This window comes from Parasteatoda tepidariorum, chromosome X1 (genome assembly GCF_043381705.1).
Source record: "Parasteatoda tepidariorum isolate YZ-2023 chromosome X1, CAS_Ptep_4.0, whole genome shotgun sequence".
Taxonomy (NCBI): Eukaryota; Metazoa; Arthropoda; class Arachnida; order Araneae; family Theridiidae; genus Parasteatoda; species Parasteatoda tepidariorum.
Window position 1 is genome coordinate 59,368,590 of NC_092214.1, and position 27,513 is coordinate 59,396,102.

General features: G+C 27.2%; 2 protein-coding genes across 4 annotated transcripts; one reads left to right on the plus strand and one right to left on the minus strand.

Annotated features, from left to right (window-relative positions):
- Positions 1-3,090: 3,090 nt before the first annotated feature.
- LOC107447335 (IST1-like protein) lies at positions 3,091-15,930 on the minus strand. Of its 3 annotated transcripts, none has more exons than XM_016062207.3 (5): positions 15,790-15,930; positions 14,571-14,910; positions 10,051-10,283; positions 9,750-9,976; positions 3,091-3,606 (listed from the first exon to the last, which is right to left on the minus strand). In XM_016062207.3, the coding sequence occupies exons 2-5, from the start codon at positions 14,837-14,839 to the stop codon at positions 3,301-3,303; spliced, it is 1,035 nt and encodes a 344-aa protein (XP_015917693.1). In that variant the 5' UTR covers positions 14,840-14,910; positions 15,790-15,930; the 3' UTR covers positions 3,091-3,300. The 3 variants fall into 3 exon arrangements, with proteins under 3 accessions (XP_015917693.1, XP_015917696.1, XP_015917695.1); XM_016062210.4 differs by having other exon boundaries at positions 15,442-15,868; XM_016062209.4 differs by having other exon boundaries at positions 15,759-15,861.
- A 158-nt stretch (positions 15,931-16,088) lies between these two features.
- On the plus strand, positions 16,089-26,253 carry LOC107447334 (elongation factor 1-alpha). Its single transcript, XM_016062206.2, has 7 exons — positions 16,089-16,264; positions 16,731-16,883; positions 17,443-17,622; positions 20,685-20,852; positions 22,789-23,068; positions 23,149-23,541; positions 25,936-26,253. Exons 2-7 carry the CDS (start codon positions 16,740-16,742, stop codon positions 26,154-26,156), a joined length of 1,386 nt encoding a protein of 461 aa, XP_015917692.1. The 5' UTR covers positions 16,089-16,264; positions 16,731-16,739; the 3' UTR covers positions 26,157-26,253.
- Positions 26,254-27,513: the final 1,260 nt, after the last annotated feature.

The window sequence follows — 27,513 nt, forward strand, 5'->3', positions numbered from 1 at the left end:
ATGTAAGTTAAAATTCTATTTTAATTAGGAAGGATTTAAATACAAGTACAGCAAAAATAAAAACAAATACAGTAAGAAATAAAGTAAATGAGTCACTTTAAAACCACTGTAATGAGTCTATGTCAGTGATTACTGATTACAGAACTGAATATAGGAAACGTGGGATACACCGCAATAAGGGAGGTAAGAATGAATTTTATTTGGGGCGTCAAAGAAATGTTACCCAAGACCGGACTCGCGATATACTTAAAAATGCGATCGCCTCTGAGTCCCAGCTACAATAGTGATCCCTACTTGAAGGTAGAGCCCTGGGATCCCATGTCCATCCTTAAAGACCAATTAAAAAATTTATTTAAAAGAGCAGTCAAAAATTCTTTTCTAAAAAAATTTTTTGTAAAAATTGTGATACTAGAGGAAAAGTTTTTTTTTAATTATATGCACCGCCGAACTTTTGATCTAATGATCACTCTTTAAAATGGTATGATACATGTTGCTTCTAAAATGTAAATTTTTTTTTAAAGCATCAGTTGAAAATAAGCACGTTTTTAAAATGTTCTAAGATTTATTACTTAATGAACATTTAAAAGTTTAGTATAAATAATTGCTTTGCAGAAATGTTAATGTTTGGAGAAACATAGTTTCTAATCGTGTCATAGTTCAAAATAGTACCATTTATTTTTACTCTTAGATGTTAGTTTTAGTAAAAATAGCAGTCGAGTATAAATAAGTTTTTTTTTTTGTTTGTTTGAAAAACTAAGCTCCTAGTTTTTCGTTAAACTAAGCTCTTAGTTATTAGAAACCTAAACATTTGAAATAGCGATCAATTTTTTTAAAAATGTCTTAGTATGAGATATAAATCTTGAAAGCTTATTTAAAAATATCTGTACAGGGAAACTTGTGATTTAATGAGATAAATAATTTCTTTTCATTTGACTCTTTGATATGGTTTGTTTTAAATTATTTCTAAAATGCAATATTTTAAGAAAATATTTGTTGCAATTAGCAGTTTTTGTAAAAAAAGTGTCCTTATCTGTAATGATGCAATGAACACCTAATAAACATGATTAAAAATGATTTGCACTCGTTATGTGAAATACTCTTGGATAGCCTTAGTTAAAGAGATAAACTTAAAGAGGATTTAAACACAAAATATCATTCTCATATTAAAGCTATATAAATGTTTAAATAGGGGCTTTCATTGAATAATAAAAAAATAAAGTACAAACTCATTAATTTTTAAAAAATACATTTCAGTTTCAAATTTATTAAAGAAAGCAAAAGTTTTTTAAAAATCACAGGATGACAATCAAGGCTGAAATAAGAACAGTTTACAGGGCCGTGAACGCATTAGTACCTTGAAGACGCAAATAGAAAAGAAATTTTCTAAAACTTTTAACAAGTATATCCATAATTCTCATATAATTACATGAGAATATGATGGATTATGTACACAAAAATAATTGTAAAACAATCATTGAACAATTCTAACAAACACAAGTTTAACTCATCCATAAACATGGCCCTAGAAACTAGAAATTATTAAAATTTCTTTGAGAAACTATATTTTTAGAAAGTTATTGAACATATTTTTATACATTACTATATTAACATTTTAAAGGAAAATCTAAAAAAACAAAATGTCAATCAAACTTTTAAATCCAAGTTATTAAAACGAAATAATAAAGAAAATATTTAGAATTTAACACTCATGAGAAGGACATTAAGAAAACTAGTTTTAATAAGTTAGGAAGAATGTCAATTGCGACACTTTTCACAAAATAATATTTAGTGATTGATATCCAATTGCAGCTATATTTACAATCTAAAGATAAACTTTAAAAACACAAACGTTTTCTCCAACATTATATATTATATATTTACAAAATCGCATTTTAAAATTGTGATTTCATAAAACTTAAAAGTTTCAACAAGATTTTAAAAATTCTAATAGATCATGTTTCTTTCCTTATTTGTTCTAAAAATATATGGTCAATCAAGTTTTTACTTAGTTTTCTATTTATAATAATTATAGTTAGTATAAAACAGAAATTTTCACATTTGTCCCTTCCTCACCATATAACAAAAAGTAGATTAGTTTCATTCATATAGGAATTCTTTTGCTGTCTGAAATAGGTTCAAAGCATAAGGTTGAACATTTTTAAGTCAAATGCATAACTAATTTACTGATGAAGTAATTTACTTTTATGGAGTAGTTGCTTATTGCTTGACAGACTAAATTACCATTTGAAAAGGCTAGGATGTCTCACTATTCTCTTTCCTTTTTTAAGAAATTCCAAACTTTTAATGGAAATCACAAATAAGTTTATGTAAATATTAATTTGTTTAAATTAAAATTATGTTTATTTAGAATTCTATAAAACCAGAGGGATGGGAGAGCATAAAAATAATTAATTTTTGTACATTACTGAAGACATTAATAAGTACAAAGAAAATGGATAAACAAAACAAATGTCTTTACAACTCATTTAAGAATTCAGATCATCGCTTAAAAACATGTTATATTAGGGTTTTTTTTAATGTTGTATAGACAATCAAATTTTTATTTTTCCATTCTGTTCTTTTTTACTGCTTTAACATTTTTTAAGAGGATTAATAATAATTTATAAAAACTAGTTTTACAATTGATAAAATTTTTTATATGAAATGGAAAGAGAGAAAATATCAAAATAAGTAATTCTTCTGCATTATGTAATTCACGAGATTTTAAGAAGCAAAAGAAAAAAAACAAGTAAACAAAATTTAAACATTTACAACTCATAGAGGAACTCATATTAAATCAGAAAGAAAAAAAAATAGTGTTAAAAACAAATTGTTTGAAAATTGCATACAATATGTTGATGTTGAAGGTTTAAATTAAAATTTCTAATACCATTTTTCTTAATCATGAAAAAAAGTTGAAAATTATTGTTTTATCAAATTTAAGGTAAGTTTTTTTAATTTATGATACAATAAAACGGAATTCTATAAAAATGCACATATTTCAGCCATTTGAACCAGTCTATACTTGATAACAACATATTTCCAACAACTGTCACCAATTAAAACAAAAAAAAAACAGAAAAACAAAGCTTATAAAAATTATGTTTATTATTATTTTAACACAAATTAGCATAGCAAAATTTGTTGGATAAATTTACACTTGAGTATAATAATTAGTTACAGCATATCAATTCAACATAAGTATAAAATAGAATAATTTATATGCATTATTGCTCGTGCTAGACACAAGAAGTGAAAATATCTAGAAGAGAAAAATGAATAGCTAGAATGCATTCTTCTTCAGCCACGCTTTTTAAGCTCTTCAAATCGCCTGGCCAAGTCATCAAAATCAACTTCATTTGGAGGACCAGAATCAGGCATTGTATTTGGAACGGAAGGTAATTCAGGAAAAAATTCAGGAATATTTGGCTGTGGTGCAGCAGGCTTTGGGATAGCTCCAGTATTTTGCGGTGTTTGTTTATCTCCAAAAACACTTTCATAAGAAGGGGCTGGAACATCAATATTGAAACCTATGTTAGGAGAAGGGCCAGGATACGGTCCACTAGGTTGAACATTTGGAATTGGAGGGGCTCCCTTAGAAGTTAGCTGTGAAGATACATAAGGCATTAAATAAATATAAAGCATTTTATTACAGTTTTCATTTTAGCATATGCAAAAGACAAATAACTAGAAAAAATTAAAATATATTAACCCTTTCGCGACGCAAAGCGTGAAAGCGCGCTTACCGCTGAGGCCGGCAGTCTCTCTAGCGTGTGTCTCCCCAGGGCCGGAGGGTTTTTTGATGTTAAGCCTAATTCCATGAAATTACCGAAATATCAGCGCATTGTTTAATATTGTTCTGTAGAGTATTTAAGTGACATATGCTTTATATATATTTCTATGGATTCTTTATTTACTTAAGTTATTTCTTGTTTAAATGCAATATAAATATTAATAAGTTTAAATATTTTGCATAATTTCCTCTATTTCCAGCTCAGTTAAAAATTTTCGACGCTTCGACATTCTAACGGTAAAAAGAAAAAAAATTCAAGCCTACAAGATCTAATTATCCACTAAAAACTAATCCGAAAATCGAAAGTAGCGAGAGATAAAAAAAACTCCCTTACTTACTGTAAATAAATATCACGTGCTAATTTAAAGAGCCCTCATAAAACATTCCCCCCTCCACTCCTTCCCCTAAAAATCACGTGAATGTACTTTCATCTTGAGTAGAAGGTCAAATCTACATGTATCTGAAACCATATGGACATACAATGCCATCTTTTGGAAGAAATTTCATTTTTTAAAACGTTCCGAAACGCTGGCACAAATAAGTGACGGTCGGGGGTGAACGAGAAAACTCTCTGACACGCGGGTGTGTCGGCCGGGAAGTGAGCGCGTTTCTTGCTGTCACATATATGTGACAGTCGGCTCGAAAGGGTTAAACATTTAAAAAATTAATCCTAGTCATCAATTCAAATGATCTTGGAGCCACTCTGAGTTTTCCGTTGTGTGATTTTGATTTCAATTTGAATGAATTTTGTTTGATTTCAGATGAATAGTTCAGGTTCATTTGGCACCAGCATTAGTAAACAGATCCTGGTTTATATTAATTAGACACAATGCTTTTATTCCTTATTGGTAATTTATAAGATTAGATTATCTTATTTAATATCTTATTGTTTGTCTATTCTTGTATTCAATTCATTTTTTTTTTTGCTCAACATAAATACATAAGATTAATATAATATACAAATATATATACTTATAAGGATTTAATGAATTGTTTTTAATTTTTACTGCAAGATGAAGGGAGAGATGCTTACATTTGAAGTGAACAATAGAAAATATTTTTCTTCTTTCATGAATTGAAAATAAAGCATTTTTTTTTTTTTTTGCAACATTCAGCTAACAAATATATGTCACTACACACTACTGCAGCTAGTAAAATATTAAATAAATTGAAAGGTAGAAAATTTCCCTATCATTAAATGAAGAATTTTTTTCACATGTATTTTTTTCGCACGTTTACAAATGTTTCTTTTTTAAGACTTTTTCATTTTCTGAAATTTTCAAAAAACTTTTCATGGTAAATATATTATGTTTAAAAAAATGTAAAACCTACTCTGGTTCGCTTCATATTAAAACATAATACAATTATTTTGTATATTTAAAATTTTTAAATTTTTGTAAAAAAGATTTTTTTAAAGATTTACTTTCAGTTGTTTTATAAATCACATTCAACAATTAATCCATGTAGCTTATAGGCTGCCAATAATAGTCATCTCCAAACATTGCAGCTTTGAAAATAATCACAGAACACAAAGATAAATTTGGATAAAACAGATCAACCAACTTGTCTCTTAAGAGCATTTTTTTTAGCAATCCAATTTACGTAGATAGAGAAGAATATCATAAAAACCTCCGACGGTTAATTTGGTTATTTAAACCCATGAGAGTAACTGGTTAAAAAAAAATTGAAAAAAGTTACATATAATTATCAAAATAAAAATCTGCAAATAAAGAATGAATAAAATAATATTACTTCTCTTCATGAAATAAAAGGCCAAAAGAAAAACTTTTGAATATAAATTTAAATAAAGGAAATGTTTATACAATGGAAAATTTTTTGAAGGGGTAAATTAATTCTCGCTTTTACTTATTGAATAATAAAGAAAAAGTCAACCATATATATTTATTTTTAATTTAATGATTAAATGTTTCTGTAATAAGAAACAATTTTGATGGTTTAAGGGGCACATAGACAATATTTTAGTTTAAAATCAAGCATAAGAAATATTCTGTCTAAAGAAATATATCTCAGTCTTTTACTTTTTACAGTCTTAATTGTTAAACCGTAAAATGTACAAAATAGCTACAATTTACAAAATATGATTGATTAAACAAAATTCTAATAGTTAAATCAAGAGAAAAAAAAAATTTTTGAGCCCATTAATGATTAATTAATGTTTTGTGAATTTTTCTATATCACTGTTAACACTTAGACAGGGTTGGCAAGTTTTTGACATGTGTCAGTTCTTTTTGGTTTCAACCATAGAAATAGGTCAAAAATCCTGTGCAATAAACCTGTGTTAAACACCTAAAAAATTGCATATACGTATTGGTATAATTGTTATTTTTCATAACTTAAAAGCACATTGCGTTTAATATTTAAGGTTAGATATTAAATTACTTCTTTTTAATACGATTAACGTGTGTATGAAAGAAATGACATAAACTTAAAATATATGTTACATTCATTATATGAGAATAAAATTCATTTTACGCTAAAAAAATATGCTGGAAGCTCTACAGCTGTAAAATTGCTTCAAAAAACATTCCAATAAAAGAAAAAAAATGTCAACATTCTAATGATTATTCATGAATGCCTTCCCTACTATAAAAATAAGGCAATATAATATGCATATAAGTTAACTTAGGTACTAGAAATATAGATCGCTAAGAATCATTTAATTATTTTATGTTTAAATTTATGCTTTATAATTTATTTCTTTTCTTTGGTCAATTTTGTTATATATTAAACCAATGTTAAAATTTGAAGTATATTCATTTTACAACATTGAGTTTAAAAATAAATTTAAAAAAAAACTTGCAATATTAAACAAAAAATAAATTTTCCATTTCAATAGCATAAAACTAATAATTGTACTATAAAAAGATTTCAAAAAGTCTACTTCAAAATTCTTCAAGAAAATGAGAGTTCTCAAATAAAATAAAAAAATATGAAATGTATGAAGATTAAGTGAAAATTTGTTTCTTTAGCTCAAAACTATAAATTTAACATTCTATGTAATTATTGATTATCATACATTAATTTTTTAATCATAGAATATATTGGTATACATCTCTGTGTATACTTATATATTAGTATACATACGTATTTCAAACATATACTATTAAAAACTTCACATGCCTTATGGCATAGTGACTATGATCCGAGGGTTTAGATTATTTTAGCAAGTTTTTGGAAGTTTAAACCAGTTTTTTGATGTTTGTCATGTCAAAACCCCAACAATGACCTTAAATAAATCAAACATTTTCTTTTACACAATTATAAAACTCCATACACACACTTTTACACAATAATTTTGGGCAAAAAATAATTTGATCTTTTTATCGAATTTAATAATGAATGAAAAATGTTTTATTGTAAAAAAAAAATTTCCTCTTCATTTTAAGAAGTATTGTAATCTTAAAGGATGAAATTCAAAATTTGAACTAATCAAGAAATTAAAATTTAAAAATACAATTATTTGAAGCTTTGCTACTTAGGAATTTTTTGACAACTTTTGGATTTTGTAATTTCAAATTGCATAGTCTGAGAGAGAGGTTCAACAATTTAAAACAAATTTTTAAAACTATTACTTTAGACCACAATTCTCACTACTTATTATTTTAAAAAAAAATCATAGATTTAAAACACCAAAATTAAAAAAAAAATATTCATTTGAATATCATTGAGATTTTGAGAAGTTATAACAAAAATAAATGTTTTCTTAAGTAATAAACAAAACTAAATTTTTTAAACAAGCTAATACAGCATTTTTCAGACTTAGTGAGATTTTGTTGCAAACGGAATAAACTGAGGTTTAAAATCATACTAACATAAACTAGTTTATTCAAGGTAAAACAGTCAAACTTAGTTTCTTCTTTAAAATATTTATTTTATATAAATGTGATATTGTGAGTTTATTAGTTTGACTGCTAATCAAAAATTATTATTTGCTGAATCTTTTGTTAGTAGTAACATTACCTTGGGAACACTCCTCCAGCAAGGTAAAAACGTCATATTTTCAAAATTTTAGAAAGTTTACATAGATTATCAATATCTTTCCTAGCATTTACATTCTCTTAATTAGACACGGGCAGTAATTTACATCTAAAAAGTTTTTTTTTAAAAAAGTATTTTCAAGGACATTTCACATTTTTATAAAGTAATTTTCGTTTGTAATTTAACAGGAATTTTATATTAGTGTGCTTAAAAAACACACTAACGTAAAATTCCTATTTTTAAGGGCAAAATATTGCAATGGGGAGAAACAAATTTTCTTGAAGGGGATGTTAAGAAGAAAATTTCACAACTATTTTCTTATGGTTTTTGACTTATAATATTATTGCAAGTTTTTTTTTTCTATGATTGAATTGTACAATAATACAGCTACTATCTTTATATAAATGGGGCCAGATAGTTTATAGGTAGGTAGAGTTCAACTCTTTATAACATGTATCATAGTTCAGAGAGGCATTTTGTTAAGTGCATTGAGTTTGGAAGCATTTACGAGTAACTCATTCACAGAATTTCCAACAATGAATCAGGTGATTATTGGGGAACTAAAACATTTACAAAAATTATGGAATTAGAGATCTAATGTTAAATGTATTAAAAATGCACCACTAAGACTTGATGAACAATTTCTAAAAAAGATATGATTAAAAACAAACTTTTCTTAGATTTTTTTTTCCTCGTTAGATCAATGTAAAACGTCGTATGTGAGTTATGTTTATAGTACATATAATGTTTTTCATGCCATTTTCCTTGACATCTAGTTAGTTTAAGTATATTGAATATGATAACATAAATGTCGCTTGCAAGGTATTTAAAAAATGAAAAGGCAGGCAATAAATTGAACTTTCTCTTTCATGAATATGGACACAATTCTAATACTTCTTATAATGCTTCTGTTTTTTAACATTTGATGTGATGAATTAGCAAAATAGATACTCAGAAAAAAAAACCCAAGTAAATTAATTCTATTAAATACAAAAAATCAATATTAAACAAGGAACAGATTTGAGTAGATTTTTTACTGAAAACATTTCCAATTTAAACCAAAACAAAGCATGTCTGCAATCGTATTTTTTTTTTCAAATATTATTAATTTATAACTTCCTTAATATTCCTAACTTACTACTCTCACCAAAACTTTTTTTTTTGCTTTTTCTTTAACTGTTTTTTTTCCCAACAACTCTAATTGTGTTTATTAAAGCTTTTTTTTCTCTTTTACGTAAGATTTCGTAATGAACCATGAGCATAAAACAAAAACTTTTGTTATTTTTTGTTAAAAAATATTATTTAATAAATAATGTTATTGAATTTGTTAAATAATGTTATTTTTTATTTAAAAAAGGACAGATGATTTAATTTAAGAGTAAAAAGTGTTCAGAAAACAGTGAGTCATATATAGAAATTTGTATTGTACATCCAAAAATTTTCTCAGAATGTTTACACAGATTAAAAAAAAAAATTTTTACTTGAAAAATAATGAAAGTTGTTTTATTCAGAAATGTGATGATTTGAAAAGAAATTTGACAGTGTGATAAAAAAATCAGTGATGTCTTACTGCATTTATACCCAAAATTTTCCTCATTATAATTTAATCATTCAAAACAAAAAAATAAAATTTATGTAAAGAAACATATTTGAAGAACAGTAAAAGCTATTATAAGACACAATCTTACACGAAACTCATCTAAAATTGAATGAAAAATAAAAGCATATAAAAATGAGCCTATCTCAACTCTAAGAGCTCCTGGATGTTCTAATAAGCTTGGGTGTATAAAAATATCAAAGCATTAGGAGTTGCGAATTTTTAGAAAGGAAAAAAAAAAATTTGATCCAACTTTATATCTTATAACTGAAATTACATTTCTCAATAATTCAAATATCAAACTATGCAGCTGAAACAGAATAACTAAAAATAAACAATGGACAAACAAATGTAACTTACAGTGGGATTTGGATAGTTAAATGGCTTTGGTAAATCAGGCTGAGGACACTGAATTTCAGGATATATCAAATTGTCTTTAATAGGACCTGTTACAAATCCAGCATCAGGTGGCTTAGAATCATTTCCAAATTCAATTAATGGAACATTTGGTGTTGCCTCATCTGCTATCTCCTCTGCTAAAATTTCTACATCTGGCTCATAAGGTACATTGTGGCTTCTGGCAATTTCTAAAGAAATACCATGCTGTTATAATTTAAAGAAAAAACTAAATGCTTATTCAGTGACACAAAGGCTATCTTACCTATTAAGTATTTTTCAACCAAAGGTTTTGGAGGAGCTTGAACATTCAGCTTATGCACAAGTTTCTCATTGACAGAATGAAGTCCATTTTCTCGTGCTGCTACAGCATAAGGTTTCCCATATTTAACAGCAAGTTGGTCTGAAATAATTTTTAGCTCTGCAATATCAGTTTGCAGACGAGGAGCTGCCCAAATCAAGCTTGATACAGACTCTGCCAAACCTTCATCTAAAGTTCTAGAATAGGAACATTAAACACATTAATAAACCCTTATAGGCAAATTTGTTTTTAATTTTTTATTATATGTATAAATTTTTAAATATCTTAGAGAAAATATTATTGATGAAAAATTTTAAAGAAAGAGTGAGACAAAAATATAAGAAGAAAACTCTAGTCAAAACTTTCTTCATACTAATATCTCAAAAAATTTAAATTATCCAATTTCTAAAAAATAGAAAGTTTAATTAATTAATTCATTCAAATAATCAAATATGAAGAAAAAAATATAAATATTATATGTTTCAAATTCTGAATAAACTAGAAAGAAGATAATGAAATAATAAAAATATAGGAAACAATATTTAATCTAATTGAAGTCATTATGAAAAGTTCTTTCAATTTTAATATAATTACATTAATTTACAACAATTAATATTATTCAGTTCATTAGAAAAATGTTAAAAATTACGTTTAAATTAAAAAAGTGTGAGAGCATTAATTTCAAAATTATTTGAGAATATTATTAAAAAACATAGACAAACAAAATACAACAAATAATAAAATTTGACTTCTACTAATTAATAATTTAAATTGGTTTCAAAGCAGCTGACTTGTGCAGTAATGTAGAACCACAAATGCTGATTGAAAACTTCAGCAATGAGGTGCAGGTCTTACACTTTTAATCTATGTTTATCCCAAACTTTTATGTATAACGATTGCATACAGAGAAAAGAAACTATTTCACACTGACATTTTCCTGACTTAAACAACTCTAAAACAGCAGATCTTTTGCTTGATGTTGTAAAAAAACAAATATCTAAGAGGTATATTATTTATTTTATTATTAAAGTTGTAGGCAAAAATAAATTAATACACAAATTAATTTGTCAATTTTTATTCTATGATGCAATAACTCAGTGCGAATTTCCTTGTCATACCCCGAATAGATACATCTTTTAAGGCAAAAAATTTTCATTAGACATATAGAAACATGCATTTTTATATAGATTAATCTGTTGATCATAAAACAACTAGGTAATGTAAATTTTAATGCTCCATGGCTAGCTGATCAAATGATGTTTAGAAAATTAATTTGGCACAAAAAACAAAATGACTGGAACATTTTTCAGTTTATAGGACCTGAGTTTACTTAAAATAGACAAACCTCTTAAATATTAAAGTCACATTTGATTAAAATTAGAGGAAGTTGAATAATATCAATAGGTTGCACCAGATCTACACTAAGGGACCACTAAGAATGGTTTAAAACAAGTAAAACTAAATTAAAATAGAAAATTAAATTCTACAATTTAAACAAATTAGAGAGCAATGGTGAAAAATTTATTTAGTCATTAATGAATTTTTCATTGTCTATTACAATAAACAGAGCGTGGTATTAGTCACTTGATCATGTGGGTATAACTTTAATTGTAAAAACAAAAAAATAGTTGCAGGCAAAATAAGGATTTTTTAGAAATGGAATGTTGTATATATAAGAATTGAAGGAAATATATATATATATATATATATATANAAATAAAAATGATTAATAAAATTGATTAGTAATAAGCATTTCAAGAATAGTTTAAATTTAACCCACTGACGGTTCTGCACGTAAAAAGTCGCATTTTAACCTGCAGTCTTCTCCGCATAGCAAAACCGGTTCTTCCATGTTAATAGATAGTTGAATAGTGTATAGGGGAGAAACATTCTCCCAAATTTACCCATTTGCTTAACCGCCAGTGGGTTAAACAAATGAAATTTAATGGAGTACAAGAAAATTAAAAAAATTTTGTGAGTACAAAGTGAAGAAACAATTAAACTAATAAAGCAACTTAATAATAGAAATTAAAAAAGGATAATATTTTACTCCCCAAGGAAACATGACATATATGGGCTGGAAAATTTTAAATAGTTCCTACTGTTACAGACGTATCACTCAGCTATTAATCAAAACATATTTTATCAGCACAATATCTAAAATTTGTATATTCCTCTAAAACTCTCCCATATGTACACCATAAGAAAGTTTAATAGTTATAACTTAAACAAATATCAAGTGAACCTTTGCAAAGTTTGTTTTATACAATCTCCTTCCTAAATTAGTATATTTGTTCCAAAATTCTTAAAATAAAAAAAAAGCCAGGCTGACCTGAATTTGATTAACTGGAAAGCTCAAGTAACCAGAATTTTAATAAAATAAAATTTAAAATAAATTTTAAAAAATTACAATCTTTTTAAAAAAAGATTGATAGGATTGGAATACTCAAAAATCTACTGTAAAATATCTGTCAACCGCAGATAAATGCTCGCTCCTTAAATTTCACTCAGATGTAAATAAGTATTTAGTACAGAAAATGCTCCACCCTACTCTTATTGTTAACTAAAGACTGATCAATCTTAAACACACAGCTGTTAAGATCAGGTTTCAAGAAATTGTGAAATTGTTCCCTTGAATAGAGGAAAATATTAATAAAAGGATGAATTTCTCATAACACAAAATAAAAAAAAGAGAAATGATGAATGACAACAGAAAACAACATTTTTAGTTTTTACATTTTCTATTAAGAATAATCTCTTTTCTTCGCTGATTTGCTTTTGCTTTTTTTAAAACTTAGCCATTTTAGCTTTATGCTATAACTGTCATTTAGTTTTCTATTTATCTTTAATATTTCTTATAGATAACAATCAAAATTTTTCTCTTTAAATTTAATATTTACTAAAAGCAGATATTCTGAAGAAAAAAAAAGAACTTGTCTCTCTCGATATTTTCATACGAGTGTAACATTTTTTTCCTTAAATATAACAATGTGAAAAGCAGATTTTCTGTGTTAAATAGGTAAGAGTAAAAAAATTCAATATGATATTTTTATCTTGTGTTCCTCTCTTGCATTTTACCCCATTTATATTTATTTATCTTTAATAATTTTTGTGGACAACCAAGTTTTTTTCCTCCATTTATGTTATTTTCTATAAGCTTCAATTATTTATTTCTAATAGGGAAAAGCATTTTTTATCAGAAAATAAAGTAATGTTGAAAATAAAAGATTGTCGGTGTTCAAGAATCCACAATTTTTATCACTATCACAATTTGATGATTTTCGCTCATCACGGATACTAAAGTTTTTATTGAATATTAACACTAAACATACCAACACTTTACAAGACAATGCAATACAACATACATTAACCGGCATTTCCTGTCAAATGTACCATAAAAATTGTGTTAAATGTATGTTTAGTGTTAAATGTACTAAAGTAAAGTTTTAAAAAAATGTTTTGTATTCTCAGGCTTATCTCATAAGCCTGAGAAAGTGAGAGCTTTATTGAATTATTTGAATAGAACAAAGAACTGAACTGAAAAAATAAGAGTAAGTATTCATTGCTTTTTTGCATTGGTAAAATTTTTAATATTGTCTGAAAAATTAACCAGTTACTTTAAATATGTAATAACTGATCTCAAATCTATATGAGGAAGTATAATTATAGGCATTGATACAATGTACTGAGATTAAGAAGGCATTAGGCTAAAAACATAGTAGAAAATATCAAATTGCTTAAAATATTAGTGACTAATTTTAATAATTAGAAATAAATTTAAAATGAAGCGAAATTTACCATACAACCAATATCAATAAATTTTTTCTAATCAAAATAAACTATTTAAGTAAAAATAAAAATTAAAAAATAGAACTCAATTAGGTAAAACAAAATATTGATGTATTATTAGAATACAAATACTTTAATTAAAATGGTAAATTAATTTTATAGATACATCAATTAAGTCATTTTTAAATAATTAGTTGAAATGTAATTTATAACTTAATTCAGTAAAAATATAAGAAAAAAAAACTTTCAAGCTTCTAATCACATTTAAATTATGCTGCCATTATTTGAAGAACCTAGTAAAAAATACATCGAATGATATTTTACTATATTTGAAAACAAATTAAAAACAACTATTTTGAACAAATAATTTAAAATTGGAAATTATTTTTCCAATTATATATATATTTCTAATGAGAAATTGTCAGAATAAAATATTGTCAGAATAAAGATTTGTCAGAATAAAATGTGTTTCCATAAATACGTTGTTTAATCTTAGAATTTAAGTGTTTTCAAAATGTCACTCAACATGATCTAAATTTAAAATTTTGCAATTTGTAATTTCTTGTTTACTACAAGTTTATAAAAGTATGAAACAAAATACAGGATGATAAATCGATATAATAAAGAATGATAAATAGATATAATACAACTTAGTTAAGAAAATAAAATGCAATAAAAAAAGATAGAAATAATACTTCATTTGTTGAATAAGGCCAAAACGAGCTAGCAAGAGATCACAATACATTTCAACAAGTTCCATTGCTTCAACTAAGTAATCTTCTCGAATAATGTGTTCAACTCTGATCTTTGCACGTTCAAGTTTCCCATTTGCAAGATAATCAGCTATTTCTCTTCTAGACTTTTGAGCTAACTCAGTCTTTTTCTTTTCTAATAATTTCAATCGATTTATAGCAAGTCTTAAATTTGTTTTCAACTTTCCATAATTACAGCCTGTAGACATCATTTTGGAATTATATGTAAGTAGTTGAACAACAAGATAAAATACTTTATGGCAAAGAAGCTTAGCTCACGCAGCTGAAAAAGACAAAGTCAATTTAGTAATATAATTTAATAAAATTGCCACTATCATTAGTAACCAATGCTTATTTTCAGATGTTTCTCACATTCATTACAAGTCATTTTTTAAAGTGAATCATTTTATTTATCACTGTAAATATATTCATGCATCATTGTAAATATAATATACTAATATATTTCATTACAAAGCATACTGATACCATTTTATAATTGATTGCTTAACATTATTTCTCAAGTAATACTATGTTTCATAAGTTTATTTACTAAATGCAAGTAAAATACAAATATATCAAAATATACAAGCATCAATTTCAATTCAATATTCTAATTGACTAGTAACCCCAAAACTTGGCGATTATTTTTATTTATTTATTTGTGCAGATACCGGTACAGAAATCTTCCTTCATTAATTTAAATGATAATCACAATTTTTAAAAAAATCGAATTAGACTAACAAATTCTGCTAATTTTCAAAACCATTCTATAAAATATACATAGAATTACATTTACAGACATTGCATAACTAACTTCTCAAACAATAGAATCTCCTATATGAAACCAGAGTAAGTTAAATACAATCCTGAATGCTACTAATAAAGAAGTCGGAAGAAGTCTATCAATTCGATATAAAGTACTTTAACTTTCTCATAAGACATTATATGAAAGCTAGGTTGCTTGATGTTTTAGTAGACAAACTCATTAAAGAAACATTATTTTTCAAACTAATAAATTATATGATCAGAGTTACTGATTACAAATAAAGTGAAACTTCAACATGTAAAAATGCATTTCTGAAAAAAAGTTATCAGAATTTGTATATTTAGGTTACAGAAAATAACATTTACTAGCAAACGTAATATATAATTATAAGGTTACTTTGTGAGTAAACTTAAGTTGGATTTGTTTTTGATTCTGTTTTCTGATTCGAATTGCATCACAAGCAGAAATGTCAGTCAGAAATTGATCGAACGAATGAAAACAAATAGTAAAAAAAAAAATATTTAAAGAATACGGTGGCCCAGATTTTAAGATGCTTTTTTCATTAATGGTGCTTGTTCCTTCTGATAAATTTTAAATATAAGTATAATTAAATAAAATCAAAAATAAATTCATACTATTTTAAATATTAACGCTATATTTTATTTTTACAATACAAAACTACTTAACGAATCTTCGTTCACATTGGGAAATTAAAGTGAAGTGAAGTAATCATCCCTACTGAACTCAGCTGAAGTTTAGACGTGGACGTGCCGTCACTCTCATTCCAAATTCGTCACTACCGCCGGTGTGCGCTTAGTTTTCTCGTTTGAGGATTTCAATCTAAGTAGATCTTGCTAAGTTCGATAAAAACGTAAGTAATAAAACTGCCCCAAGTATAATATGATTTCTTTTATTAAAATAATTTTTTAATTTCTATGATAATAAATTAATTTTCTCGATGAAAATGCATTTAACTTGTAAAATAATAACTTTCCAACTCGCTATCTAATATGTATCGATATCACTTAAAATTAATTTACTATTTGTTTTTTTATGTAACTTAAAGTGTGTACGATGTTCTAAGCAGGTTTTACCAATTATACTTTATCTTTCAGCAACTTGTACAAAATTAGATCTGCTTTAAATATAGCTGTAACTTAAGGTCAGTGTGCGGAAAGATGATTTAAAAGTTCACACTGTTTTAACTTAGTCGTTACTCCTTTATGATACTTATTAGACTCCGTAACAAAGTGTAAATTAAGGTTTTTGTCTCCTAATGCTTAAGTGTATAAAATTTGTTGCATGTAATAAGTAATATACGAAAGTTTTATTTGCAGGTTTAAGAAATGCCTAAGGACAAGACTCATATTAACATCGTGGTCATTGGCCACGTAGATTCTGGAAAATCTACAACAACTGGACATTTGATTTACAAATGTGGTGGTATTGACAAAAGAACTATTGAAAAGTTTGAAAAAGAAGCTCAGGAGGTTTGCAAATTGTTTTTTTTTTTTTAAAATTAAGTATTGAAATACATGTTAAATTAAGATGGGTGTAGATAAGCTAGTTTTAAAATTTGATTTATAAAGAAAAATGAGTAAATTTACAGATTGTTCTAACATAAATGTACTGGTTTAAAACTAAAGATTAAAAAGTTAAAGTATTTTAGTGTGTTTTTTAACCTATAATAGCTATCCGAAATAATAGTTCATTGTAAAATTTGTTGTTAGAGGATAATTTTCAGCCTAATAAATTGAATATTAATGTTAAGTGTTGTAAGTTTTCAGCAGTTACTTTATCTTATTAACAATTGAAAAGTCTGCTGCTACCTACTGATCTTTTTTAGAAATTGATGTACAAATGCACAATTTAATTTTCCTAAATTTATTTTTATCTGGAATTTTTAAAATTATGTACACATTAAACATATTTATTCATTAAAAATATTTGAAAATTTCAGTTTAACACAAATCTTTTCATTGATCTTCATAGTCAGTTTCATGTTCAGATTTTTGTATGTTGAAGTAAAAATGTTTTTTTTTTCTTTAGATGGGTAAAGGTTCTTTTAAATATGCTTGGGTTTTAGACAAACTCAAAGCTGAAAGAGAACGTGGTATTACAATTGATATTACTTTGTGGAAATTTGAAACATCTAAATATTATGTAACTGTCATTGATGCTCCTGGACACAGAGATTTTATCAAGAACATGATTACTGGTACTTCTCAGGTAAATGCTCTTATCATAAATATCAAAAAAATATTTCTTTATAAGTAATTTCTTCACTTTATATTTTCATAACAGGTGTAATTTTTCAGTATCTTTATTATGAAAAAATAGCTTTTTTTTTAAAATACAGGCTGGCCACAACCTGGAATTATCAGGGAATTTTTTTTATACTGGAGAAATTTGGATAAAAACCTGGGAAAGTCTGGGAATTTTAAAGAGGCTGGGAATTTTTTTAATTTCACTAATATAAATTATTTACTAATTTTCTTAATTTATATTAATTCATCCATTTATACCCATTTTTTTAGATGGAAATGTATCTCCAAGCATTTGATATATCATCAATTTAGCAATACTTTGCTTGCATCAAAATTTCTCAATTGCAGCTCTGTTAAACTAGAATGCCACATATAATTCTCCCACTGTTGCTAAACTAATGTGGGAACCTCTGACCGCTATGGACTGTGCAATTTAGGAAAGATATTTCATTTTAACCTTTTGTAACATATTTTAATTTTAAAAAGTTTTTTTTTTTAAGAACCTATTTTTTTAAGAACTAAAGTTTAGGGAACCGATTATCCGGAACGATCGAGACCATCGCTATTCCGGATAACTGATTTTTCCGGTTTTCGGAATCACTAAAAAAAGCCGTTCTTTAATTGTTAAACCCAACTAAAAAAAAAAAAAAATTTTTTTGGAAATAATCTGAAAAAGAAGAAAAAACGATTAAGTAATACTCTAATGATTATTTCCAAAATGATGGTAAGGTGAACATCTTTCGAAAAAGAAAGAAAAATCCTTAAATCTTATGAGGAAAAAAAAATTTTTTTTTTTAAATGGTGGGAAAATTTATTGAATTTCGTTCCGGCTTTCGGATAACGGATTCTGTACTGTACTAATATTTAATTTTACTCTTTTGTTGGTCTATGATTTTTGATTCAAAGTTTTGTACCAAAACATTAAAAAATTAATAAAAAAATCCTGCCAAATTATCAAAATAAATAATTTTTTTCATGATATGTTAAAAAAATAACATTTTGAATAAAATATTTTAAAATATAGACACTTTCCTTGTACCTACATCCTACACTTTATTAGAATAAAGAAACTAAAACCTGGAAATTTTAAGATTTTTATCTGGAAAAATCGGGGAAATTTGAAATCTGATCTGAGTGGCCACCCTGAAATAGCATAACTAATTCTCTAATTAGCAGTCAAAATGAGCTACAAATGGCACATAGCAGAACTCTTCATATAGCAACACTTCACATGCTTTCACAGTTAGCATGCGGATTGGCATAAGATCATTTCTGTCTTGGCTTTTAATCCAATTAAAAAAATTTGAGTTTAGACACAAAATATTGTGTTACGCGATACTTGTGCATAAAATTATTTTTGTTCAGTGTTTGTACTGTTCTGTTGTTCAGTGTTTACTTTTTTTTAAACAAATACCTTTTATGATATTGCATTCTATTCCAGTAGACCTATGAGCTAGATGTACCTATGTCAAAATAAATCCCACATTTGAAACTATTTTATTCATATATGTTGCAGGGCTACCAACTTTCTATGTTTTCTGAAAAAATTTCTTTTAGTGGTAGTGGCTAGTCAAGTGGTTTTACTAGATTTTTACAATGAAGATACAATTTTTTCATATGAAGCACCACTTTGGTTCAATTTGCTCATGGTGAAGCTCTTATAATGTTGCAAAAATTACCAAAAGCTCTGAAAGCTTAATTTTTAATTATCTACCACTCTGTATAATGTTTAGCAAAAAGCATACTAGTTGGCAGCACTGATATTAAATCTCAAGGAGTTAGGGAAATAAGAATCCTTGAGGAGAGGGAGAACACCCTCTTTAAGAGAAGAGGGCTTAAAAGGAACAATATTATAGTTGTTTAATCAAGAAAACTGCAATTTTTTTTTTAAACTGTATAAAATGTTACATTTTTACAATGAATTGTACTTAAACATTATCTTGTTATAGAATTCTGAAGATAAAAATTATTAACAATTAATACATATTTTACATAGATATGTAAATAGTATTACAATCTAAACATAATTTTATTTATATTTAAATATATTAATAGCTGAAAAAATTAGTGATATTTTAAAATCAATAATTAAAAAGTAAATAAACATGTCCTAAATACACGCTGCATAAATTTCAAAATATGAGAAACTTCTATGATAAAGAATATATTCTATGTAAAAAGCTTTATTACAATCCATATCTTGATAAAGGAAATACTGTTTAAATTAAGGTATGTATTTGTTACAAAATAAGCACTTATAATAGATTATTAATCTAAATAAAAGCTTTAAGTTGAACTTTTTTCACCGTAATGCTAATGGCAAATACTTATTCTATTGAACCAATCAAGCTGGATACTGACCCTTTCAACCTTTAAGGGTTCTTTACTAGCTATGCTCAGCTTCTCCTACATTTCTTAGAGTAATGCATCAATGTAATTTATTTTTAATTATAAATGAATTAAAAATAGGTTTTTAAGAAAGTAAGAATAGGTTTTTAAAAAATGGTACAAAAATTTTAGTGGAGATAGAATTTCAATGTAAGTTCTGATGTTAGAATAAATGTTCTGATTTTTTCCCATTTGATAAGGCTGTTTATTGTCATGTTTTTATTTGTGAAGATTATCTTATAATTCCTTATTTTGAAAATTTATATTAATGAATTTAATATGGATCCACTCTTAAAATAAAAGGAATGCTTATTTCGAAACATTTTATTATTCTCATTGAACTGAAACATATATGAATAAACTTAGATGTTGGCAACTATATATTTCAATTTCTCTAAAAACCAATTGGGGGGGTTCTATTTTTTTTTAATTACATGTTTTCAATAATTTAGATTAACTTGCATTAAAAGCATTTGAAAGGCTTGCCTTAACAATTAATCTCTTATTTAATAACATGGGTTTGAGACTGCTGCTTGATAAATGTTTAAGAAAAGTTTGTTTTTGCAACTTTTATATTTTTTAATAAATATTTCAGCTAGTGTAAGAAGTTGCTATAAAATAATTTTTAATTTGTAGGCAGATTGTGCAGTTTTAATTGTAGCTGCTGGTACTGGTGAGTTTGAAGCTGGTATTTCCAAGAATGGACAGACTAGGGAACATGCTCTACTTGCTTATACTTTGGGTGTTAAACAAATGATTGTTGGAGTGAATAAGATGGATACAACTGAGCCACCTTTCAGTGAAGTAAGTATTTTATATTTGTGTGTACAAAAAATAAAACTTTTTTATTAATTGTTAAAAAGATATTTAAGTTGAAGTAAACCTAGATGTGTGTGTTCCAAGATGTATCTTTAAAAAAATTTATTTTTGCAATGTTTTCCATTTTTTTTTTTTGTGTGCATATTAGCATTTTAAGTGCAGTGAGAATAGTGTTTGAAAGAGGGGATATTTATTAATTTATCAATTAAGTCATAAACTGATTTTATTATTAGTTTGGTTATGGTTTGAAACCTTACATATGGTTATCTATCTATTTATTTGTCCATTTATGTTATACAGTAAAGCTATTGTTTTGCACCTTGCATTAGACTTGCCAATATTCTCAATATGTACAGATTTTGTACAGGCTATTTAAAATCTGTGTCAGACGTAGTTATTTAATCTGAGTTATTTGCTCGGTCTTAACTGTTGAAGCTCTATTACTGGTTTCCTCATACTGAACTCTGATGTATTTTAGATGGTTATCCAATTCTGTTTCATTATCGATTTGCTAACCACTATCCAGCAGAGTGATTTGACTTCTTATTTTGTTGGGTGCCTAGTCGTGATATTCCAGGAAATCTAGGACCTAGTTGACTCACCTGCTCGATTTGCCGCCTCTCAACATTTCCCATGCTTTTCGCAGACATGAAACTATATGCTCCTAAGTTTATAGCATTATATCAACAGTGGGATTTCAGTTTTAATAGACTAACATTAAATCAGATTTGTTTTTCAACGGTTTTTAAAGTTTTATTTTATCTATACAGAATTTGTTGGATGATATTTGTCTTCAAATTTTTTCGCACTGTTGGTATATTAAGCTGTATATTGTTTTGCATTTATTATTTTATTTGCTTTTGCAAACATCTTATCACTTATACCATTTAACTTAATTCATGTATTTTATTTTATATTCACACCTTTTATCTAATTTCATTCACTTGTACCATTTAATCAGTTATAATCTTATAAAAATTAGGCACTTTGTCCTTAGATCTGTTAAAGTATTTTCATGCCGCGTATGCATTTTTGGACTTGTGCGGCTAAACCTTACCTTCATTCATTCTGGACTTGTGCGACTAAACCTTACCCTCATTCATTCAATCAATGTATATGGAGGATAATAATGTTAATAAATATTGTAACTTAGTAATTCAGTCATAAGGATTTCTGCATATTTAAATCATAGCTGCCAACTCTACTGGTTTTTCCAGTAGACTACTGGATTTTACCAGTTTCTACTGGTTTGATTGAAATTCTCCAGGTTTTTGCATATTTTAGAAAATTCCCTAAAATTCATCAAGTTTCCTATAGAAAATCCCTATTGAAAGATAATTTTTGTACAGATTATAGCTTGCTAGAATATTTGAATAAGTATTGTACCTCGTTTATAGAAATCAGTTCAAAACTTTTTTTTTTGTTCTAAAATGTTCTATTTATTTTTATTCAGAACTTTCTTTAAATTAATTAAAAACATCTCTTAACTATCTTTGAGGTATTAAATGCCAATAATATTCGAAATTATGAGTATACATAATACATAACATTTCAAGTATATTTAATGTCAATCATAACTGGAAAATATTGCAGTTTTTCTTTTGATGACTATGAAAATTCCCTAAGTGTAAAATATTTAATACATTATGTAACAATTACCATGAAATTTTTATTATTTCGTAGAATCTACTGGATTTTTTCCTATCCATGTTGGCAGCTATGTTAAATTTTTTTAACTGGAATTTATTACTGTGTGTATTTCTCATTTTATAGTTTTTGTGACTTTGTTGCCTGCTCCCTTCTGATCTTACATGATTTATCTTCAATGTTGTTTAGATTTATCATTGGGATTACAAACAGGGATAAAGTAGTAAAAGCATCTTTTTATTGTATCTGTAATAATGCATATTTTCTGTTTTAGTCTCGTTTTGAAGAAATAAAGAAAGAAGTTACAACTTATATTAAGAAAATTGGATATAATCCCGCAACTGTGCCTTTTGTTCCTATATCTGGTTGGAATGGTGATAATATGTTAGAGGCTAGTACTAACATGCCATGGTATAAGGGGTGGAACATAGAGAGGAAGAGTGGAAAGGGTGAAGGAAAGACACTCTTGCAAGCTTTGGATATTATGGAGCCACCATCTCGACCCACGGATAAGGCTTTACGTCTGCCTCTTCAAGATGTTTACAAAATAGGAGGTAAACTAATTTTTCTTATATTTTTTTATTCAGCATTCTATATGATATCCTTGAAATTAATTTAAATTTCATTTAAATAGGTATTGGAACAGTGCCTGTAGGAAGAGTTGAAACTGGTGTGCTTAAACCTGGTATGATAATAACATTCGCACCATGCAATCTTACCACTGAAGTTAAGTCTGTAGAGATGCATCATGAAGCTCTTCAAGAAGCAGTGCCTGGTGATAATGTTGGTTTTAACGTTAAGAACGTATCGGTGAAAGAATTGAGACGTGGTTACGTCTGCGGTGACAGTAAGGCTAATCCACCAAAAGCAGCTGAAGAATTTGTTGCTCAAGTTATTGTTTTGAATCATCCTGGCCAAATTACTAATGGTTATACTCCTGTTCTTGATTGTCACACTGCCCACATAGCTTGCAAGTTTAGCAAAATTCAAGAAAAATGTGATAGACGAAGTGGGAAAAAATTGGAAGGTAAAATTCCTTATTTATTTAATTTAGTGGTTTGGTCAAAATATTTAAAATTTATATCTTTGTTCTTTATTCTAATATTTTTAGAATAAACAGTTAAGTGTGACTTTTCTGTTCCATTTTTTACGTCTAATTTCTATCGATTCTTAATTAACCATTTCCAATTACTTGCTTATAGTGCTTAGCAGGAGGAAGCTGGAATTCTATTTTCTAAAGAAGTTAAATTCTATATTTTTTCGAAGTTTTTAGTGCTTATGTAGTTAATTTAAAGGTGAATTAAGGTTCATCTACTTATTTACTGTATTTTTGAACTGAAAGCTAAATCTTGTTAGTATGTTAGTTTCAAAAACGACCCTAATTTAAGGTTTAAAAAATAATTTAGTTCTGTAGTCGGGATGATTCCAAAGAAAAGATTTGGAGTTTTATATTACCACCCTAAATTTTTTTTTCTCTCTCTTTTTCCCTTCACAAAATTGCTATTGACTCTTTATGAGCATGCATTGTTGTTATTTGTTTGCGCAATCTGAATATTAAAGTTGCTTGGTTTCTAATTAACTTTAGCTGCTTTGCATTAAATGAAACAAGAGTTAGTGAAGCTGGTTTTAACTTCTCCTCACGGGGATTGTGACCTGTAAGAATATTTAACAATGTAACTAAAATCCTGGCTTTACTGTTTTTTTTTTTTTTTTTCCCTTTTTCAAAACTGAATTTGTTGACTAACAAAGTAGACCAGAAGTGTTTATTGGTCGCTCAATCTGTTTTTATGAAGATACATAGCTTTTTAACTATCCTGCAAAAATATTAATATTACCTGGAAAATGAACCTGGCTGCTAATTTTCAGTTAGCCCTTCTCCCAATGGTGTGGTAAATTTTGTTTTTTGTCTCCTTGCTCAAAATGCGGAGTTTATTTTTTTGATTGCTCGGTGCTGATTGTAGTCAGGATCATATCTTATCCAAGAAGCATTCATGGATGTTTCAGAAAGAATATTCAGTTGAGATGGCCTGTATTAGGTCGTTCCATCATGTATGTTGAAATATTAGCAAATGCGATTTTTCGGTTGCACATAGAACTTGAAATTGCTGTTTATGGTATGTGGAGAGATCGCACAGTCAACAAATGGTACTGCTTCTTCCTCCAGTGGAGGCATTGAAGAAATGTTTTTGGGATCTACGAATGGAAGCCAAAAATGTAGAATCTCTTTGTGAATTTTTTAATTCAACATGATTTGCCGTTGTCTTGCAGGCCATGGAGGTCAGTTTAAGAGCATGTTCCAAAATTTGGTTATTGCCAACAAATTTAAATAGGCTAGAAAGAATACACAGAAATTGGCAAACACAGAACATGTAATTAACATAGTTATTTTGCACTTCTCAATTAGAAGTGCCTCCAAAGCCAAACTGGACCTAAGGTCTGTTAAATTTTTCTTAGCTATGGAAAATATTCACTCACTAGCAGCATTACTGTGAGGTAATAAAAGTATAGTCTGCATTTTTGATGGTAAAGCTTTGTACTTTTTAGCACCATTAATATCCACTGAACCAGATGAGTCCCATGTTGCATCCAGTCGATAACCTCTTCATTAAGTAGGTCTGATACAAAGCTAACTCAATTTGACTTTGTTCGCAAATTTTGCTTCTATGTAAGAAAGTTCTTCACCCTAGAATTTTCTAATTGATAAATAAAATTTGGGCCTCTTTGATATTTCGTCTTATTGATGTTTACTTCAAAAATTAACTTGTGTTGTATGGTTACGTGAATCTTGGTAAAATATTACTAATTAAGTTCTAATATCAGACTGTAATTCTGTTTAGTTAATACTGACTGGCATAATCAAACATGGTCCAATTGTTATTGGATTTAGGCATAGAATTATAATTGATTTTGCCTTATACTCCTGAAATTATTACCAAAACTCCTGTTTTTTACCATTGCTCCTGAAAACTTTTCTACAATATTACCAGGTCTGAAGATATATTAATTTATTATTCCATAAGTTTTAGGGGTAAAAAAGTTACTTATTTAAATTGGCATGACTTTTTTAATTATTATTTTGGTCACAAAATCTCAGGCTGTTTTTAGGTTGGCAAGTATACGATTTGCATTTTAATAGTTTTCTCTTAGTTTGAAAATCCGAATGGATTATTTGTAAAGCTTTTAATAACATTCAAGAGTGTTGTATTTTTGCATTAAATTTCAATAACATGGAAGTTAAAAATTTTAAACTGTCCCTCTAAAAAAAACTTATAAATGGCTTATAGATTTTTAAATCAATGAGTTTTATTATTTATTTTTTTTTTAAAAGAAGAAACTTACCAGCATGATATCATTTCCAAACTAATTCATGTAGCTTCACAGTGAAAATTGTTACTTTAATTTTATTGTTTATCAATTGCAGATGAGCCAAAATTCATCAAATCTGGTGATGCTGCCATTGTTACACTAGTTCCAAGCAAGCCCTTGTGTGTCGAGACATTTACAGACTTCCCTCCTCTTGGAAGGTTTGCTGTTCGTGATATGAGGCAAACTGTTGCTGTAGGAGTTATTAAATCTGTTAAACCAAAAGATTTAAGTGGAAAGGTAACTAAAGCAGCAGAAAAGGCCTCAAAGAAAAAGTAATTTATGCTGTGCTGATGAATGTAAATTATGTATATGATGACTAATATCAAGATTGATATAGTTTTTTTCTAATTTGCAATAAAGATCTTTTGCACAATGTTGTCCTTTAAATGGAGGTTCAATTATCTTTGTATCAAAGTACAATTTATTATGGTCTCTTAAAACATCCAAATCCTTGGAGCTCAATTTCTTGTTGTTGAAGGAAACATGGTGTGTAGCGTTTTTAAAAAAGTGCTTAAAGGTGCTCAATTTTCCCATTTTCAGAATGAGATTAGGATTATGCTAAAAGATGCAGTTCGCGTTATCTATGTTTCGTTATTAATTGCTACTGATTTCTACATGGTTTTTAATACCCATGTATTTTCATTACAATATTAATGGCTAAGTCTCGAATCGTGCATTAGAGTAATCACTTTTTGTCATGTGTGATTTCGCAGTAAAACTACACGGTTTTGCCATCTTTTTCGGCAGTTACTGTCGCAAATTTCGGTGTTTAAAATCTTATTCTTTTTTACATCGACAATTTGCTAAATTTATTTTCTTCATTGCTAGAACATGGTCTATATTTTATTTTAATTATGCAAAGTTTTAAATTTTTTTTTTTGATTTGTTAATTTTCTGTGGTGTTATATGAATATAGAAATCAAGAGCTTTGAACAATATGGAAAGATTTATTGATGCACCCAGCTTGAAAAGACACAAATCAGAGAGTCCGTTTTTTAATAAATTTTCGACATTAGCAAAACTGAAAAGAGCAAGAGTTGTAAAGATGACATTTATTAAGTGAACTAAAAATAACAAAATTATATTTTTGTTACAGCAGAAATGAAAATCCTAGTGTGCATAAAATTCTATCTCTGCAAGAAAAAAAGTTTTGAAAGTGATGTTTTTTTTTTTTTCGTCTACTTTAAAATTTATCGTAAGAATTTTTTAAAAAACATCTAATTCAGACTGATTTTTTTTTTATGCAAATCTGATTCTAAAGCATAAAAGCAATCTATTTTAAATCCTTAATTTTTTTTAACATTTTGTTATATTAAGACAAGTATATATAAGCCAATACTTATTAATCTTTTTCAATAATTTATTTCAAAATATATTATAATTAATTGCAAGCTATATAAAATATAATGGAAAAGAAATAAATGCAAATCTCTGAACATTCAGGCCCTAGCTAATCTCTTCAACTCATAGTAAAGTTTTTTTTTTTAATATCTCGCCAATTCAGCGAGATTTAACCCTTCAATGAGCCTCTTTGAATATCTGCAAAACTAAGTTTCAATTGAATTTTCTCTGCTGTCCTAATTTTACATTGAAAACTGCTTTGCACATTTGCAAAGTAGGTCTTGTCTTAGTA

What these genes read in the sequence shown, in the direction of transcription:
- LOC107447335 (XM_016062207.3), bottom strand. Translation starts at nt 14,839, where the DNA reads ATGATGTCTACAGGCTGTAATTATGGAAAGTTGAAAACAAATTTAAGA. An exon ending in GGCCTTATTCAACAAATGAA is followed by an intron (nt 10,284 to 14,570) that starts GTATTATTTCTA and finishes TTCCTATTCTAG; the next exon opens with AACTTTAGATGAAGGTTTGG. An exon ending in GGTTGAAAAATACTTAATAG is followed by an intron (nt 9,977 to 10,050) that starts GTAAGATAGCCT and finishes GTATTTCTTTAG; the next exon opens with AAATTGCCAGAAGCCACAAT.
- LOC107447334 (XM_016062206.2), top strand. Translation starts at nt 16,740, where the DNA reads ATGCCTAAGGACAAGACTCATATTAACATCGTGGTCATTGGCCACGTA. An exon ending in TGATTACTGGTACTTCTCAG is followed by an intron (nt 17,623 to 20,684) that starts GTAAATGCTCTT and finishes TTTAATTTGTAG; the next exon opens with GCAGATTGTGCAGTTTTAAT. An exon ending in AAGTGGGAAAAAATTGGAAG is followed by an intron (nt 23,542 to 25,935) that starts GTAAAATTCCTT and finishes TATCAATTGCAG; the next exon opens with ATGAGCCAAAATTCATCAAA.